Below are 20484 nucleotides of genomic sequence, written 5' to 3'. Positions count from 1 at the left end.
ATTGAAAGTACACATAAACACGTATTTTTTTACTGATGGTATGTTGATAAGAAAGTATTGAAAAATCAAATAAAGAAAATAAATAGTACGCGCGTGAAGTAACCAGCTGACTGTGAGACGGGAACTAGCCTAGGCAAGCAAGGCCAGGAGACATAAACACGTGATGTTTCGTGTAGTAACGCATAGCTGGGCTAGCTTTATCACAGGTTTTCATAAACACAGGAGTAAAATGATGCCCAGCGCTCGCTTATCTTCATCTCTCGGCCAATCCGTGCTGTGTTGCGCCTTTCAAGTCCAGGCGTGTGAAAATAATTTATTTAATACCCCCGAAACTTATTGCCGTGACACTAAGCAAACAATGCCGAATCCCTCTTAATAATGCAAGGTTTTTTCTCAATATTTTTTCCATTTTTACAAATGGGCAAAAAGCCTAAAAGTAAGTAAAATCAGATTATCTGTCTCTCTGTGTACAATAAAAATAAGGATTACTTCTTGACATAATCTACCAAATGTCAGCTTCAAAATGAGCTCTCGTTCAATGTTCTGCAGTAAATGGTTCCAGAGTTCTGAGCGCTGAAAGAGGCTTGTTTTTTCTAAAATACGCTAAATTTGTCGCTGAACAACACGAAAACCGTTTGACTTTCGATACTATATTTTTGCAAATGCACTCTCCTCAGTAGTTTGTATAGATAGGGAAACAATTAGAGTATAAAAAAATGCGAGGTTTTTTACTGATCGATTTCATATGGAATAGCCCGTATGTATGTTTATCAGTACAATAAATACAAGTGCAGTTCGGGAATATATGGATTGTATCTTGTATACAGCGCAAATGGGAGCGGCCATATAAGCAACGGGTAGCAGTTGATAGAGCACGATGGTAACTATAGTAACCGATATATTTACTCTCCATGGATACAAGATGGCTTCTCCTGGGAGTCCCAGCACAGCGAAGAGACGTACCGGGTTTTCAGCGTATCTGGAAAGAAGAGATGTTGATTGTCACTGCAATTCTATCAGCGGCGTATTCAAGCATAAACTTGCTACAGCCTATCCCGACTTTTTCGCTGAACGTGGCCTGTGGTACTGCGCACGTAGTAGCAGTGGCTGACCCCTTGACCTCCCTCAACCCTGCGGACGCAGCGCAAGAGATGGCCTGCAACGTAACGTGGGTGGGACTGAACTTCAAGTGGGTCGCGACCTTTGGGCATGCAAACGAGTACGTCCAACGCCAATACTCGGCTTTCGGCGCCTGAGCTCAGAGCAGGGAGTGGCAGCTGAGCAGTTTGGGTAGCATAACTTACAGGAGCCATGTAGTCATCGCTCAAATAAATGATCGGTGTCTTAACTAGGGAACACTTCGTGGTTGTAATGTACTGAGTATTTGTGTCAATTTAGCTATGGTCATCAGTTCGAACTCGTCCTTACCGTAATATGAAGAAAGTAGGAACATAGGTACTACGGATATGCCGTCGTATCCACTTATTTTACTGTCAGGAATAAATTAAAATTAAGCTGAAAGCAGAAGTAAGTCACGAGACAGTAGATCTTACAAGTTTTCAACAATTAATGTTCTTACTAAGCTAGTCACACGCCTCCCATTACTCTACACACTGATATTTCTCCTTATATCATTGTCTATAACTTTGATCAATTGACATGCCTCATTTCACATTGGCTGTCTAGGATCATTCTTACAACCCCTTCATAATCTGCCTTTTAACATAAAACGTTTACGATTTTGACATTTGAGAAATGTGGTCACACTTTCTGTTAATACAGTGACGTCATCCAAACGTGCTACGTCACTCAAGCTGTACCGCTCAGGCTGGGAATATGTATAATAAGTAATACCTTAACAAGATGTTTAACTTACGGTAATTTTAATTCAATTATAAATAGTAATCGTATACAAATGGGGTTAACTAATAAATACGGAGAGCATAAAGACAGAAATAGTCAATTTAATATAATCTAATTCTACAGTACTTAATTGAGACCCGGAATCCGAGAGGGGCCCAAGTCCATTTCATCAAACTTTTGGGAAATTGAAAAAAATGTTTGCTGTTGCTACAAAACGCCTCTGACCAATTATTGTTTGTCTCGCAAGTACATCTCCATTACATCTTTTCATATAACCATGGCAATAAGCTCTACTAATTATTTTGGATGAGAAATAAATTTTGAAAGTGATTAAATATTAGGTTCCTCTTGGATTCCGAGTCTCAATTATGGTATTCATTTCTAAATGAATCCAATTCTCTGCAATGACATATTTTATTCATTACAATTTCAAACAATTCATTGGCGTCACATTGATGTGTCAATCGTTTCGACTATTAATTGCATTGTTGTCTGCAGACTAGGCCTCCTGCAATGAGGAAGCGATTATGAAGTAGTTAACGAGAAGGCTCCGTCTTGTTGAATTTAAATGCGGGGAGTATGAAGACAGAAATGAAAAGAAATATCAAACTTTTATTTCAAATCCCAAACATTCTTACAATCCCAACCATGCTCCAATAACAATCAGGAACAACACAAACGTTTTACGTAATTATAGGGCTTCCATTAATGCCTGTCATTTTTTATTTTCTTTACTGAGCGTAACATGCAAAACCAACATTTTAATTAGAGGGCACGTGAAGAGTGGAGGAAGATGAAGATGGTCGATAAATAAAGAAGAAAAAGAGAAAGATGATAATAATTTAAGATAACAAGGTGTTAATCCTGTCGAAGAGAATATGGACCTGGAGAAAGATGAAAATAGTGATATAGAAAATTAAGACGAAGAAAGTTAAGATGTAAATGGTGAAAATTTAGAAAATGGAAAGTTGTTGATGAAGATCATTATGATAAAGATAAATAAAATGAGGGGGAAAGCTGAATATGGTTAGGATGACGATTACGATAAAGAATAACGTGACGAATAAGACGAACGTGATGATTGAGAGGAAGCGGAGAAAAGAGATGATGTGGAGGAGGAATGAAGATAATGGTGATAAAACTGAAAGGCGTGGTGGTGATAATTCAAGGCAGCCAACAGTCTGCACTTTCGAGCGGCCCGGCTTGTTTGTTCTCCTTATATAAATCATTGCTGTCCTTCAAGAACCGTTTCAGAATATTTGAACGCGCTTTCCTGCTACAGTTTTAATGGTTGACAGGAAATGGGCAAGGAGAAAACTGAAGACTTTTTGTTTCACATAACGGCCAACTGTAAAAGTATTGCCAGCTTTTGTTTTCATCCTTTGAGGTCACAAGGAGGCTCAAAAACATATTAATTATTATAAGCAACTAAACACGTTTTTGTAAATGAGTTATAACCAAAACTACTCACAAATGAGATGTAAAAATTAACTTTTATTAGCGGATATTGCATCAGAAACGAGCAGGCTGCTTCTAATCTGGTTACTGGGTAGGGGTTTGCGACAAGGTCAAACGGATTTGCAATGACGGCATATTCCTGGAAATAATAATAATAATAATAATAATAATAATAATAATAATAATAATAATAATAATAATTTATTTTAGCTCGCAGAGTTAAGGCCGCAAGGCCTTCTCTTCCACTCAACCAGCAAAAAGTATACATACATATATATCAACTTACAAAGAATTCAACAATTTGATTTAGATAAGAGCTACATGTATACAAGAATTATTTACGAATTAAACAACAAAATACTATGAACTATTAATTAAACATTGAAATACAAACTATGTAGCAGAATTGAGCTAAAATACATAGAATGTTAATATATTTAAAAAGTGTTAGATAATAGAAAAAGATTATTATGAGACAATTTTGAAAATACAGCACTATCAGGATGATGTCTAAAGGAAGGAGTAACAATGTAGACAGTGATAGTTTAAGTCAGTATGATTGGAGTGAATTGCTAAGAAGGTTATCTTTTAAGCTGTTTTAAAAAGTGTTTATTGTCTTGCAGCCCCTATTACTTTGTGACAGGGAATTCCATTGTCGCGAGGTGGATACTGTAAAAGATGATGAATAACGAGATGTTCTATGAAGAGGTATACTTAGCGCGCCACAGATAAGTGATCTGGTATTTACGTCGTGGTTAGAGTATAGATAAGAGAAACGAGACGAAAGGTAATTTGGTGTTGAGGTGTGCAGAATTCGAAAGAGCAATGACAAGGAGTGTAAAGTTCTACGTTCTTTAAGTCGGAGCCACGAAAGACTTGCGAAGGACGGTGATATGTGATCATATCGTCGGATGTTGCACACGTATCTGACGCACATATTCTGAGCTCGCTGTAACTTGACTGACAGTTCAGAACTTAGGTCACTTAACAAAACGTCACAATAATCGAAATGCGGCATTATTAGGGTTTGTACTAGGGTAAGTTTTAGTTGCTGGGGCAAGAAGTTTCTTAAGCGACTCAAGCAGTGAATGGAGGAACAGATTTTTTTTATCGTTTCTTTAACTTGAAAATTCCAATTTAGATTATTATCGAAAAAGAAGCCAAGATCTTTTACGACAGATGAATAAGTGATTAGCGTGTTATTAAGGGTAACAACTGAAAGATTACTGTTATTAAGAGAGTTAATTAAACGCTTATGGCCAATAATTATAGCTTGAGTCTTACTTGGATTAAGTGCGAGTCCGAAATGGGGATTTGAACTTTGCGAGGCACTTCAGTGAGGAGCGGATTTATCTGGAGAAATTCAAAATTACGGGTTGTATTTGTTAGGACTATTTCACTTATAAGGGGCAATCAATAAGTTCTCGGACTGCCCTAAATGTAGGCAACACACAGGATATAGGAAACGGAGAAGTTATCTAGAAGGGCAACGCCTGAAATCTATACTAAATGCAACACTTGTAAGGCAGAGAAGAAAACTAGCCATAAGGCGTAGGCCTATGTAGATATTTTTTTAAATTATGGCTTATTTAACGACGCTCGCAAGTGCAGAGTTTATATCAGCGTCGCCGGATGTGCTGCAATTTTGTCCCGCAGGAGTTCTTTTACATGCCAGTAAAGCTACTGACATGAGCCTGTCGCATTTAAACACACTTAAGGGGTTAGGAACAGCTTAAAGGAGCAAAATTTTGGAAATACTCAACATTTTTTTCCTCCATTACTGTATATTGTATAATAACATGTTTTTACGATTAAAAAAAAAATATATATATATTTTTTCAAAATTCAAAGTTCACTGTGCAGTGATGAAGCGTTTCCCACATAACTCAAAAACTATCCAACATTCTGTGGTGAAATTTTTTGTTTGTATTTATGCATGTCATATCTACAATACGATGCAAAAATCACTTCTCTACCTTTTATAGATTGTCTGAGAAAAAATACATGTCTTTAAAAAATGGTCAAATATCTAACATAAAATAAGAAATATAGTTTATTAAGGAATGTAGTTGAAAGAGCATGATATTGTCAGCAATAAAATAAAAGAGAGAAAACATGAAAAAGTTAACAAGTTTATGAGTTATAAGGGAAACGCTTCGTCACTGCACAGTGAACTTTGAATTTTGAAAAAAAAAAAAAATATATATATATATATATATATATATAATTTTTTTAAATGGTAAAAATATTTTTTTCATATAGCAGAAGGATAGTGTTTTACAGATACCAATTTTCATTATTTTACAAGATACAATAATGGAGGAAAAAATGTTGAATATTTCCAAAAAATTCACTGCTGTAAGCAGGGGCGGACGCAGGATTTTTTTTTCGGGAGGGATTTGAGGAGATAGTAAAAATGGAGTAATGAGAAATAAGTTTATATACTCACAATTTGTTTCCGAGTCACAAACATTTACAAGTTGGCCTGAGTAGCGTAGTCGGTATAGCCTTCTGTGCTCGAAGTTGCTGGTTCTACCCCAACCCAGCTGGATGGCATTTAAGTGTGTTTATATGCGACAGGCCTCATATCAGTCGATTTACTGGCATGTGAAAGAAGTCCTGAGGGAAAAAATTTCGGCACACCGGCGACGCTGATATAACCTCGGCAATTGCGAGCGTTGTTAAATAAACCATATTTTTTAAGTTTAACATTTACAATGACTGCAATACAAAAACAATGACAGAATGACATTTACAGAAGAAGGCGACGAGGCTTCTAAGATATTTCATCCAGTACTTCATGAGCTTTTACTGCTACATTTTCATGTATATAGGCTACATCAAGGCCAGTCCATTTAATCTGTCTGCTCCCATCGTGCTCCTCAAGTAAGTCTTCAAATACCGCAATGTTGAGAACGACCGTTCTGGTGTTGCTGTAGTTACAGGCAACGTGCAGAAAAGTTTCAGCGCCTTGCGAGTGCAGGGAAAAATAATTTCATTGCACCTGTTCAAAGGTGATATAAAATCAGTAGGCATTAGGTGAAGATTTTTCTGATCAAGGAAACTTCTTCTCAATATCTTCAATTCATTGAAGAAAGACTCTGGTGATGCATCAACATCATTGGGCCACTGATTTACTATAGCCTCAACAGCAGTTTCTAAATCTTCATCTGATGCTCGCACCATGCTTTTAGGCAGAAAAGTTTGTATGGACTTTAGGATTCTCTTATGATTTAAAAACCTGTCCTTGAGCTGACTAATGAAATAGTCTAAGAAGAGAAGGAAAATTAAAAGCCTAAAATACTCTTCATGACTCTCTGTGTTGAAGTAAGAACGCTGTGTTTGTCTTCCTGCAGTTCTTGGAACTTAACACTTTAGCAAAGAGAATTTACGTGGAAAACTCTCTAATTCCTATGTACATTCACGAATTAAAGTTAATATTATTTTTGTTTCTTGTTTCGTGTTTTTCTTAACATTTCGGGAGGGGATATATCCCCTTAATCCCCCTCTTGCATCCGCCCCTGGCTGTAAGCTATACCTAATCCCTTAAATGCGATAGACCTGGGCGGGATCGAACCCGCAACCTCGAGCACAGAAGACCAGCGCTATACCGACTACGCTACCCAGGCCGAGATTCTAGGAAAAATCACAATAGGTCCTTGACATGTTTGCACAAAATCACGTGTAGAAGCTCAGTTCTTAAAGACAATCTGAAGCTGTTTGATAGACTGCCTCAACAGGCATGGAAGCAATGGTCTTCAGTGACATACGCATGTATTCTATGTTTAACGGTATAATGAATACAAGTGCATTTCCGGAATATATTCATTGCACCTTGTATATAGTAATATATAGACCTACCTTCAATTCATTTCGGTGTTCTGAGGCTGGGTCTGTCGAATCAATTTTTTTCCTCATTGTTTCTTGTCCAAAACTTTCAGACGCCATATTGTTGTTTGAATCTAGTGCTTGTTTTCACTGCAAACATGTTTGTTGTACCTGATCGAGAGGGAACATGAAATAATTGCTGAGCGATAATGTAGTACGATCCACAACAATTATGAATCTAGCCTATACGAGTATTATGTTCATGATTGGCAGATATCTAATATTTTGTTGCATATTACGATAGTTCTGTAACAAACGACTAAGATCTAGGTCTCCAAACGAATCGATAATTTTAAGTAGGAATTTTCTATGCCACATCAATAAATTTAGGAATGTAGTTATATTGTCACACTCGAAAGCAGCTATTCTATCAATCGTCTCTAAACACACACCTTCATCTCAAACAGCAGAAATAACTAAAATGCTCTCTCAATTAATATCACTCAATAAAAGAATTGTATTCCAATGGATTCCATCCCATTGTGGAATCCTAGGAAACGAGAATGCGGATGCTTTAGCAAAGAAGGGCAGCACTGCTACTTACAGACCTGTTACTAAATCTACGTATTACTCTGTGAAGAGATTTATTAAATCTACATACTTAGACTTCAACAAACAAAATTTGATAACTCATTCCCAAGGGAAAAAATGGAACTCTCTGCATCAAAATCCACAGTTAATTCCCGATTTACCACGAAAATCGTCTGTAGCTGCATTTAGATTGGCAACAGGCCATGATTGTTTGGCCAAACACCTGCATAGAATTGGAAAATATCAGTCCCCTAACTGCCCATTGTGCAACTCAAACCAAGAAATGGATTCGGAACACCTCAAAATCTGTGCTTCAGTGGCTGGTCATGATAATATCTTTGAAAAATATTGGAGTGCAAGAGGTCAAATGACTTTATTGTCAAACGCCTGGCATTAGAAAACAACAACAATTTTAAGTAGCCTATTCACAAAATAATGAATTGGCGTCTAGCCTATGTGTGAGCTGACGGTCCGCTTAGTGCCTTATTAATGTGAAGCTTTCTTACTTTTTTGCAAGTGATTTTTTATCAGTCCTAACTTAAAGAATAATAAATAAGAATATATATAATTTGAACTGGTAATAGAAATTACGGGAAAACGGCTGAACGGATTTTAATAAATGACCCCTCATTTTGAAGCTTGGAACTCAAAGTTTTTCAGAAAAATAGTAGTTTTCAGTGAAATGTCAATTTTTCAACATAATTTTCCTATTTTCCAAAATCCATCTGTCTTCAGTTTTGAGAACTAGCTAATTGCATTTCAGAATAAAACAAAACACACACTACAGTAAACAATATTACACGAAGGCCATGATCTGCAAGAATGCTGACATATTTAGAGCTCAAATTAAATTGGTTATTAAAAACTTAACTTACTAAAAATAATTTACAGGTTCGATTCTGTGGTGTGTAATTTTCTGGGTACAGCTGTGTATTGGATATTAAAAACTACAAAACTTGAGGTGGTTTGATGACATTATTACCATTAGAAATGAAATATTATTGTAGTTAATGCCGTGATGTGACTATTTTTCATTAATTATGCATATTAATGCTATATTGATGATATGAAAGTGAAACGTTTTGGGGTTATATAAGTAGATGTAGAGAATAACTTAAATTAGATTTTGATTTCTATATTTTACTGAGTGGCGACTATATAGTATATATAGTATATGTTACTGAAAGCTATAAAACTTACGTAAGATAATAATATTGTTATTAAAAATCAAATATTTTTATAGTTATTAATCAAGTGGGGTTGGGTCTTTTTCATATATTTAATGGCGGTGTGGTGTAGATATTTACATGCGTGGTTCTCTTCAGTATTGGCTCGAGAGAGAGTATCTTTCATTATTATGGAAGCAAATAACTTTCAGAATGTCTGGTATTCTTCATTGAAAATAAATCTGAAAAATGTTTATTTGAACGTCTAATGAACTTAGTTTGCAGCACAAGCCACTAGTAAGATAGAAATAGAAAGTAAGAAAATAAGAGAGAGAAAAGAGGATGACAAAATAAGGGACAAGAAAGCATGTAATAAAAAGAGACTGAAAATTAAGGATTAGAAAATAAGAACAAACAAAACGGAAAGAAACGAATGGAAAAGGGAAGAAAATAAAGGATAAAAGAAAGAAGCTGCTCCAGCCTATAAATTCTCAAATGTCAACGCATAAGCAGCCTGTCTGAGGTAACGAGTTTCCGTTGGATTTCGTCCGACGCAGTTCCCGACTAACCTTGACCTCCTCCAGCCAGCGGACACTGCTGGGAACTGGAGTGAACCTATGACAACCATAGCGTCATGCGTTGCCACACTTTCCGACTGATACCAAGTATCAAACATCTATCGCAGAGGTCAAATGTTTCAACAATGCTCCCGCTGCACTCTCTCTCAGATGAGGGTTGCAAAATTCTGTCGGCCGCGGAGGAAATCCTGCCGAATATCTCGTACATCTTCGGACACGATGGTTGGCCAACTGCCTGAGACATAAATCTGTAGTGTTGGTAACAGTGACAGTTCTTAAAGCATTAGGTTCTTCTTGCTCCTCAAATTTTAGCAGATCGTTAAGAAAAGGAGTCAGCAAAAAAAAAAAAAAAACTACTGTGAATAATTGTGCATCTGGCTCAACGGAGAATTAAACCGGGGTCCTGTTGGTGCGTGCGCAGAGAGATGCATACACACAGCAATTGAAAAGTAGCAAGGCGGGCGGGCCCTGAAGATGACTTCCAGGTATGGAACGTTGTTCTGGTGGCGTGGGCAGGAGGCCAACAACTTGACAATCCGCAACTGGATCGGCTTGCACGCAGTTCAGGTTGGACTAAACATCCCTCCGCTAGTTAAAGACTAACATAAATGCGCACGCTTTGTTAAATACGTTCATAAAAAACACATTTTTCGTATGTTATATTTCGTAGCATTAACTTGCTGTAATATGCGATTAAGGAAAATATAAAAAAAATCGTATGTCTGGTTACATTCTTACTATTATTGTATGATTAAGAAAAAATATATAAGAATATTGTCTTTGGTTTCATTGTTGCTATTAAGCCTGTTATACGATTAAGAAAAAGAATGAAAGAATATTGTATCTTTGGTTTCATTGTTGCGAATATTGTAAGTATAAAGCGTAACAGAATATCGTAACTTTGGTTTCGTTGTTATTATTAATAATAATTTATTTATTTAATCTGGCAGAGCTAAGGCCAGTAGGCCTTCTCTTCCGCCCAGCCAGACTCTAATTCTAATTAAATACATTTGCTTACATAGTTATTACATTAATATCTAGACCATAAAACAACATGAAAGTAAATAATGAAAACTAGATAATTAATGTTAGTGTGACAATAATAAACATTGGTAAGAAATGGTTAATAATAATAATAATAATGAGATAATTTAGATATTTATCTGTGATATATATATAACCATTAAACACTGAGAAACCTGAAACAGCTATTATTGTTAACAAGAATTGTTAGAAAAATATCTCGTTAGCCTATTCTTAAATTGGTTTGATGTCTGACAGTCCCTGACATTACTCGGTAGGGAATTCCAAAGCCGAGGAACAGCCACAGTGAAAGAAGATGAATATGAGGATGTTCGGTGGGAGGGAATGGATAATATTGAGGAGTGTTGTGATCGTGTGTCTAGGTTATGATGGGTAGATAAATTTTGAAAACGAGACGCAAGATAGACAGGAGTGGAGAAATGCAATATGTGTAAGAGAAGGGAAAGACAGTTGATTTTCCTACGATCTTCTAGACGGAGCCAGGACAACATTTCGAGGGATGGTGTTACGTGATCAGCCCGGCGAATATTGCATGTTTAAGAAAAATCATAGTGTCATTGCAATGTTTATTGTATGAAGCAAGAAAAATCATAGTGTCATTGAAATGTTTATTATATAAAGCAAGAGAAATCATTGTGTTATTGCAATGCTTATTGTATGAAGCAAGAAAAATCATAGTGTCATTGCTATGCTTATTGTATGAAGCAAGAAAAATCATAGTGTCATTGCTATGCTTATTGTATGAAGCAAGAAAAATTATAGTATCATTGCTATGCTTATTGTATAAAGCAAGAAAAATCATAGTGTCATGCAATGCTTATTCCATAAAGCAAGAAAAACCAGTGTCATTGCAATGCTTATTGTATGAAGCAAGGAAAATTATAGTATCATTGCTATGCTTATTGTATAAAGCAAGAAAAATCATAGTGTCATTGCTATGCTTATTGTATGAAGCAAGAAAAATTATAGTATCATTGCTATGCTTATTGTATAAAGCAAGAAAAATCATAGTGTCATGCAATGCTTATTCCATAAAGCAAGAAAAACCAGTGTCATTGCAATGCTTATTGTATAAAGCAAGAAAAACCATAGTGTCATTGCAATGCTTATTGTATGAAGCAAGAAAAATCATAGTGTCATTGCTATGCTTATTGTATGAAGCAAGAAAAATCATAGTGTCATTGCTATGCTTATTGTATGAAGCAAGAAAAACCATAGTGTCATTGCAATGCTTATTGTATGAAGCAAGAAAAATCATAGTGTCATTGCTATGCTTATTGTATGAAGCAAGAAAAACCATAGTGTCATTGCAATGCTTATTGTATGAAGCAAGAAAAATCATAGTGTCATTGCTATGCTTATTGTATGAAGCAAGAAAAACCATAGTGTCATTGCAATGCTTATTGTATGAAGCAAGAAAAATTATAGTATCATTGCTATGCTTATTGTATAAAGCAAGAAAAATCATAGTGTCATGCAATGCTTATTCCATAAAGCAAGAAAAACCAGTGTCATTGCAATGCTTATTGTATAAAGCAAGAAAAACCATAGTATCATTGTTATGATTATTGTAAAAAGTAGATAAGAATATGGTATCTTTGGTTTCATTGTTAATATTATTGTATGATTAAGAAAAGACATAGCAGAATATTGTCTTTGGTTTCACTGTTGGGATTATTGTACGTATAAAGCAAAAACGAATATTGTAACTTCGGTCTCATTGTTACGATTATTGTGTGATAAAGGGAAGCATAAGAAGCATTTCGAGTGTCTCGTTCCATTGAGCAATTATTTTGTACGCCGGAATGATAACTAATCAGCTGGTAGTTGCAATTTACGTATCAGTATTTTTAAGGCAAATAATTTTGTAGACAGCGCCAAGTTACTCGTAAATGCGTGTTTAATTTTAGCTTTATTTCCACAGAACTAGAATATTTTGCAGTGTGCAAGCTATTGACGATTCAGTTTCTGTTGGTTACTTAACGACGCTGTATCAACTACTACGTTATATAGCATCGATGAAATTTGTGATAGTGAGATGGTATTTGGTGAGATGAGGCGAGGATTCGCCATAGATTATCTGATTTTCGCGTTACGATTAGAAAAAACCGCAGAAAAAACCCAACTAGTAAACAGCGCGAGCGGGAATCAAACCCATGCCCAAGCGCAGCTTACCAGTAGGCAAATACCTCTGTCAGCTGAGCTACGCCGGTGGCTGATTTAGTTTGTCAGTGTTGAATGATGATATTTGGCTCGGAGTAAAACATAAATAAACACACGGTCTGAATTGTGTGTAAATGTAGAAACATAATGGTTGATTATTCCATTGAATAAAACAAAATAGTAAACTTTACCCACAATCTGCAAGCTTGTTCCTGCAAGGAACTGTTCCCAAACTATAAATAAATTTGTTCAGACTCGTGCTGTGTTATCTATATTTCAAGTTATATTCAGTCTTGTTTGTAATGAACAGTCTTAATTACGTGCATTGTGATATAGTTGAAAGAAAATTAGTAAGTGAAATGTGATGAAATGGTTGGAAAGAGACTGTTCCCATGCTGGCGTGGGGGAAGATCTCACTACGCAAAGAGAAGCATGTCCAGCGTTAGTGAGACAGCCTCAAGTATCTGCGTGTTTTGAGGTCACAGAAGACTATGATGCCAATAGGAATAAACAAGATTAAGTGTTTAATGAAATTGTTGTACATTAACTTCGAAATTTATTGAGAGATATCACAGTGAAACACACTGTCATAAAATTACTTACTTACTGGCTTTTAAGGAACCCGGAGGTTCATTGCCGCCCTCACATAAGCCCGCCATTGGTCCGTATCCTGAGAAAGATTAATCCATTCTCTATTATCATATCCCACCTCCCTCAAAACTATTTTAATATTATCTTCCCATCTACGTCTCGGCCTCCCTAAAGGTCTTTTTCCCTCCGGCCTCCCAACTAACACACTATATGCATTTCTGGATTCGCCCATACGTGCTATATGCCCTGACCATCTCAAACGTCTGGATTTAATGTTCCTAATTATGTCAGGTGAAGAATACAAAGCGTGCAGTTCTGTGTTGTGTAACTTTCTCCATTCTCCTGTAACTTCATCCCTCTTAGCCCCAAATATTTTCCTAAGCACCTTATTCTCAAACACCCTTAATCTATGTTCTTCTCTCAAAGTGAGAGTCCAAGTTTCACAACCATAAAGAACAACCTGTAGTATAAGTGTTTTATAAATTCTAACTTTCAGATTTTTTGACAGCAGACTGGATGATAAAAGCTTCGCAACCGAATAATAACAGGCATTTCCCATATTTATTCTGTGTTTAATTTCCTCCCGAGTATCATTTATATTTGTTACTATTGCTCCAAGATATTTGAACTTCTCCACCTCTTCAAAAGATAAATTTCCAATTTTTATATTTACATTTCGTACAATATTCTCGTCACGAGACATAATCATATACTTAGTCTTTTCGGGATTTACTTCCAAACCTATCTCTTTACTTGCTTCTAGTAAAATTCCTGTGTTTTCCCTAATAGTTTGTGGTTTTTCTCCTAACATATTCACGTCATCCGCATAGACAAGCAGCTGATGTAACCCGTTCAATTCCAAATCCTCTCTGTTATCCTGGACTTTCCTAATGGCATACTCTAGAGCAAAGTTAAAATTACAAAGTAAAATAAGAGGACGGGACAAAACCTCCCCGAAACTGTTCACATGCGAAGTAATTATGTGATATTGAACATACGTTCGCTGTTCAAATCCAAAGATCTTATTCAGGAATATTGCGACCGAAATGTGCTCTGAATCCAAGGAAGTAACACTGTCTTTGGTGCGTGACATTAATAATAATAATAATAATAATAATAATAATAATAATAATAATAATAATAATAATCTGATACGCTTGGAAAAACAAAATAAAATCGCTATAAAAATTGCAATACGATACTAAAACACGGAGTTTGTTATCACTGTTTTCATGAACAAAAGAAGTCAGATTATCACTTAGCAACGACTGAATAAACAAAATGCCGTTTACTGCAAGGCGACGAGCGAAATGTGTGTTGCGGTTTGCAGAATTTAAAAGCGTAATATCAGTTTAACGACATTTTAACCTTGAGTATGGTGTTCGGAGAGTCGATAAAGTTATGGTACCGCACGTCTCAAGAAATGGATCAGTTAACATTCCATACACTAGTAGCCATAGACGTGTTCTCGAAACCGAAGCTGTTGTTAGCACTGGTATGATGTTGATGATCTTAAGCCAGAGATTGTCTCAGCTTTTGAAAAAAACTAACCTGTGTGTTTGACCACACATGGGAGGAATTTATTAGCCTCACGGTGTGAATTGTGTCTGTACGCAATGGTAGCACATTGAGCTCTAATATGGTCAAAATTCTCATATTTAGGGGAGAGTCGGGTAGTATCGGACATCGGGTAATATCGGACAGTGAGTTTCTTTCATCTACCACCATATGGTAGTACCTGAATGACATGGTTACGTTTCTCTATGCGACATTACAGAAACGTAACCATGTCAATCAGGTACTATCATCGTGTGGTAGATGAAAGAAACTCACTATCCGATATTACCCGATGTCCGATACTACCCGACTCTCCCCTATACATAGAATGTAGATTATTACAGCTTATTGAAAAATATATAGCAACTGTTCACAGCGTCTTTGTTGTATGTCCTCTCAAACGGAACGTCCTGTATAATGACTGACGGTCTTATGGCTGTCCACCTGTCTGCATTGACTGTGTTATGTCTAATGATACATGTTCTTGGTTTCAGGGGTGAAGTGCGGTCACCCGGCGGTGCCTATGAACGCGCGGGTCTCTCTATCGAACCCAGACCTCGCCCCCGGCACCGTCGCGTCCTACACGTGCGATGAGGGCTACGAGCTGTTCGGGTAAGTCCCCACTGATAACGCTGCGGATTTGCCTGCTGATTCTGACTTGCGCTCGGGCGTGGGTTCGATTCCCGCTTGGGCTATTATCTGACTGGGTCTTTTCCGAGGGTTTCTCCAACTGTAAGGCGAATGTCAGGTAATCACATGACGAATCCTCGGCCTCATCTCTCTATCACCAATTCTATCGACATAGTAGTTTTTATAGCGTCGTTTAATTCTCTACTAAGAATGTGACAAGTGGAAGCGAAGATGTAGCAGCAAACTAGTTTAAACGATTCAGTAATAGAACCTAAGCCTTCTTTATAAATTGTCACGAGGTTGTATCCAACAAACTGGAAGAGCAGACAGTCTGCAGCAGCTGTGGATAGTCAACATTTTGAGACGATCTAATACTTTAAAATGTAATTTATTTATATATTGAAATTTAAATTACAAATTACATAATGCATATTTAAAATATAGGCTACAGTTTGCACCTGAAAGAGCAAAATGATTGTACTTGGGGCAATTTCAGCTACATTATATTGTATTTATTAACATTCCATGGTATTCGTACATTGCTTCACAGCTAGAATAAGGAATAAGTCAAAAAATTTAATGCCACTATAAAGGCTTAATTTATAGTCACAGTCTAGTTGAAATATATACAGAAGAGGTTTACAATATAGTCTACTAGTACAACACAAAGTTTTAGTATCAATTTCATGAAGCGTTGCTGAATGTCATGAATTCACCTACAGAATAGAAGGCGTCAGAAATTAGGTACTTCTTTAATTTGGCCCTAAATAATCTTATGTTTTGTGTTTCATTTTTTATATCGATAGGGAGGCTATTAAACATTTTTACTGCCATATAACGCACTCCTTTTTGATAGCACGATGGACTTGCCAATGGAGTATGAAAGTAGTCATTTTTTGACGTGTATTTATGCTATGAACTGTTGAATTAGTTACAAAGTTTTCACGATTACATACGAGGAAGATTATTAATGAAAAAATATACTGACAAGCCATGGGCATTGTTTGTAGTTTTTTGGAAATGGTCCTACACGATTCCCTAGATTTGGCACCTGCTATTATTCTAATTACTCTTTTTTATAATAGGAATATACTGTTACTATCTATGGAATTTCCCCCAGAATATTACTGTATTCCAAAACTCATTACCGAGTGGAAGTATGCAAAGTATATTGTTTTAAGGTATTGATATTTACCCGTACTGTCTTTTGCCTAGATCTAGAAAAACAAGCTGAATTTAGTTTGGGAGTAATTTCTTCAATATGATTTTTCCAATTTAACATATTATCGATTTTTAAACCGAGAAGTTTGATTGTTGTTGTTTCTGTTAGAGACTTGTTGTTAATTATTGCGCTTGAAATTTGCGAGGTTGAATTTGGACAGAATTTAAATTGAATTTTGTTAATTTTGTCACAATTTAATACTAATTTATTGACTGAGAACCAGTCACATACTTTGAGGAGAATTTCCTCTGTTGAAGATTGGAATGTGTTGGAGTTATTGGCCGTAATGACTACACTTGTGTCATCTGCAAATAATATGGGATGACCTACATCTTTTATTAGGGAGCAAGATCATTTATGAACACTAGAAAAAGTAAGGATCTAATATTGATCCTTGAGGAATTCCATTATTAATAGTTCCTCATGTCGATGCAGATTTCATAGTTGTATTGATTTCGACTTTCTGTTTCCTATTTTTGAGATATGAGTGAAACCATTGGTGTGCAATGCCTTTAATTCCATAATAATCTAATAATATAATTCTACGAGCTAAGTGAAATAACTAAATTTTAAGTAAGAGTTGAAAAACACTAATTAAAATTGTTAAATAAAAGTTATGTATAAGAAAAAGAGTTAAATAATGTACAGTTTCAATTTAAATAAATATAACCTATTTAATTCTTTTACTGAAAATATTATTTAAAGTTACTTAAATGTGGATTTATGTTATATTAACGGGCAATCATTTTTATGTGCAGGATACCGACATTGGTGTGCACCCCTGCCGGCAGCTGGCAGGGAGAACTTCCATATTGTGGTAAGTGACGTCAGCATGTGGTTGGTTTTCGCCACAGTCATTCATTCACTATCATTCATCTAGGATTAGACTTTAGATCCGGTGAGGGTTTCTTAAGATGTTGGCAATTATTATTATTATTATTATTATTATTATTATTATTAGTAGTAGTAGTAGTAGTAATAGTAGTAGTAGTAGTAGTAGTAGTAGTAGTAGTAGTAGTAGTAGTAGTATTGTGTCATTATCATGATATTCGTAATAGTTTTCAGCATCCAACAAGCTGAAGACACCCTTAACTACGACGCGTCCTAAAAGTAATAAAATAATAACTATTTCTGGTGACCGGTGTTTCTTCCATTCATCTTCTCCACATTGTTTCCAAAGGAGCGCTCTAGTTCCGGGCAGGACTCATTCACCAGCCGCCACTCTATGAACCCCTGGCTTTATTTACTTCAGAAGCCATACTATTAACTTAGTGTCTCAAATCCGCTTCGCCCTCGACAAGCTTCAACTCCCGGACTGCTGATCCGTATCCAGTGGAAATACAGCAATGTGTCAGCCAGCCGTTTATGGAGGCGCTGGTTACTTTCAAAGTTCTCTTCGCAGTGAGTGGCCTTGCTACGAGGCGTCTGTCTGGAGCGCGAACCAGTGACTTCATCAAACTGGGGCTAGGCTCTACTGGTTCCCTCCCACACCGCAGCGCAAGATATAGTGTGGCTACCATGCTTGTATATGGATCCAAGTTTTCGGGTTCAAATCTAACCGAATGAGATAATTTTTATGGGTTAGTAAACGCTTTAATATTCTGTAATCTGCATGAACGCAGCGTGGTACTTCGTCATGTGTTGCATGACAAACAAGCAAATTTGTATTCATCAGAAGTGAACAGCGATTCCGGAGGCCTAGGCAGGGGTTCGACAGTTTGAGTCCTAAGATTGTTCGACGGAGCGAGCCGCGGTTTCTTTCTTGACTGCTGAAACCGTTTATCTCGCTCGGTGCTGGTGATTTTGGGCGTGTTCGATTCCTTTTGACCTACTATTGCCTGCGGTTTAGATTTTCGCTATTTCTTGTTACTTTTATAAGCGGTAGTGCATAGCATATTCATAACGTATATTCCTTCCCGAGAAAAAAAAAAAAAAAATATATATATATATATATATATATATATATATAATTTGAAATGATAATGGAAATTACGGAAAAACGGCTAAACGGATTTTAATAAATGACCCCTCATTTTGAAGCTTGGAACCCGAAGTTTTTCAGAAAAATAGTAACTTTCACTGAAGCGTTAGTTTTCCTACATAATGTTCCTATTTTTGAAAATCCATCTTTCGTCAGTTTTGAGAACTAATTGGATATCAGTATAAAACAAAACACACACTACAATAAACAAAAAACAATAGGATATTACACGAAGGCCATGACTTGCAGATTTGCGGACATATTTAGAGCTCAAATTCAATTGGTTATTAAAAACTTCAAAATTTACTAAAAATAATTTACAGGTCTGATTCTGCGGTGTGTAATTTTCTGAGTACAGCTGTGTATTGGATATTAAAATCTGCAAAATTTGAGGTGGTTTGATAACATTATTACCATTAGAAACGTAATATTATTATAGTTAATGCCATGAAGTGACTACTTTTCATTAATATTATGATTATGTGAAAGTGAAACGTTTTGGGGTTATAGAATAGAGAATATCTTAAATTAGCTCTTCATTTCTACAATTTACTGAGTGGCGTCTATAGCTATAGTTTATAACTACAAAACTTACGTAAGATAATAATATTGTTATTAAAAATCAAATATTTTTATAGTTATTAATCAAGTGAGGTTGGGTTCTTTTTTCATATATTTAATGGCGTGTGTTATAGATATTTATATGCGTCATTCTCTTCAGTATTGGCTCGAGAGATCGCAAAAATTACAATTCCTAAGGAAAGACCAAACGGTATTACTTACTGATAAAATAAGAAGCCTACAAAATTTTGTAGTCTCTCGATCATTTCAGCAAGATCTCTTAGCAGGATAAAATAATTTTACCCTCTATATTTCAAGCTCTACATGCAGCAGCTATACCAAGATGCTATGCTATTGTTCGAAAGCATAGCAAACTTGACATTTTTTTAAGTTTCACCTAGAATCCACAATGACCTGAAATAGCTATTGTCCCACTGATCGTCCTGACATTGTTACTTGCGTTTTCGCGTTGAAACTCAAACCCTGAAGGTGGATAGGTTGAAGAGAAAGTATTTGGCTTAAAAAACATTCAGAGGGAGTATGTTTCATTATTACGGAAGTAAATATCTTTCAAAATGTCTGGTATTCTTCATTGAAAATAAATCTGGAAAATGTTTATTTGAACGTCTAATGAACTTAGTTTGCAGCATTTGCTGCACAAGCCACTGGTTATTATATAAAATTAAATTCTCATCTCAATAGGCACATATCTCGTAGAGTGCTTTACAAAGACACCAAGCACGAATATGTTACGTCAACCGGGTGCCGACATAAATTGATTTGAATTCTGCCGCGCGGCCAAAAATTCGGTCGTCGCTTGAGGTGAGGGAGGAGATACGAGTGACTTGGTTGTGCATTACCGCTATGCGACTCCTTGCTTAATATGATGTGGTATCATCGTTATAAGTCTATTACTTTAAAAAATAAGTAGGGTTCTTGCTATGCCATTATTTGCGTTTATCGCGTAGCTCGAACTGCAGACCCCAACTGACCGTGTCCATGGATGTAGTCCTGCATAAAAGAAAACATAAAAGCGGATGTTTTGGTGTCATAAATTTGTATGACATTGAACATACCTCACTAAAACATAAAAATATCATGAGTGAACTCCTCAACCGACCAAATTCACATACTGACTTTGACAAAATTAAGAGCAAGCCGCTTTTATCTCAAGGAAAGTCTTTAGTTCTTACCCTGACTCTAAAGAATCTGCGAGACTTATACCATTTATGCATAAAGAAGTACTTCAAC

General features: G+C 36.1%; 1 protein-coding gene across 1 annotated transcript in view; it reads left to right on the top strand.

The window, feature by feature from the left end:
• fw (CUB and Sushi multiple domains furrowed) overlaps positions 1–20484 on the top strand; it is a 242425-nt gene that overhangs the window by 122535 nt on the left and 99406 nt on the right. Inside the window, exons 2-3 of the mRNA XM_069832281.1 lie at positions 15334–15451; positions 17450–17508. Coding sequence (XP_069688382.1) covers positions 15334–15451; positions 17450–17508 — 177 coding nt within the window. The remainder of the gene's footprint in view (positions 1–15333; positions 15452–17449; positions 17509–20484) is intronic.

The sequence above is a fragment of the Periplaneta americana genome, chromosome 8, assembly GCF_040183065.1.
Source record: "Periplaneta americana isolate PAMFEO1 chromosome 8, P.americana_PAMFEO1_priV1, whole genome shotgun sequence".
Taxonomy (NCBI): domain Eukaryota; kingdom Metazoa; phylum Arthropoda; class Insecta; order Blattodea; family Blattidae; genus Periplaneta; species Periplaneta americana.
The sequence above is the reverse complement of the archived record's forward strand: the minus strand, read 5'-3'. Positions and strand labels throughout refer to the sequence as shown.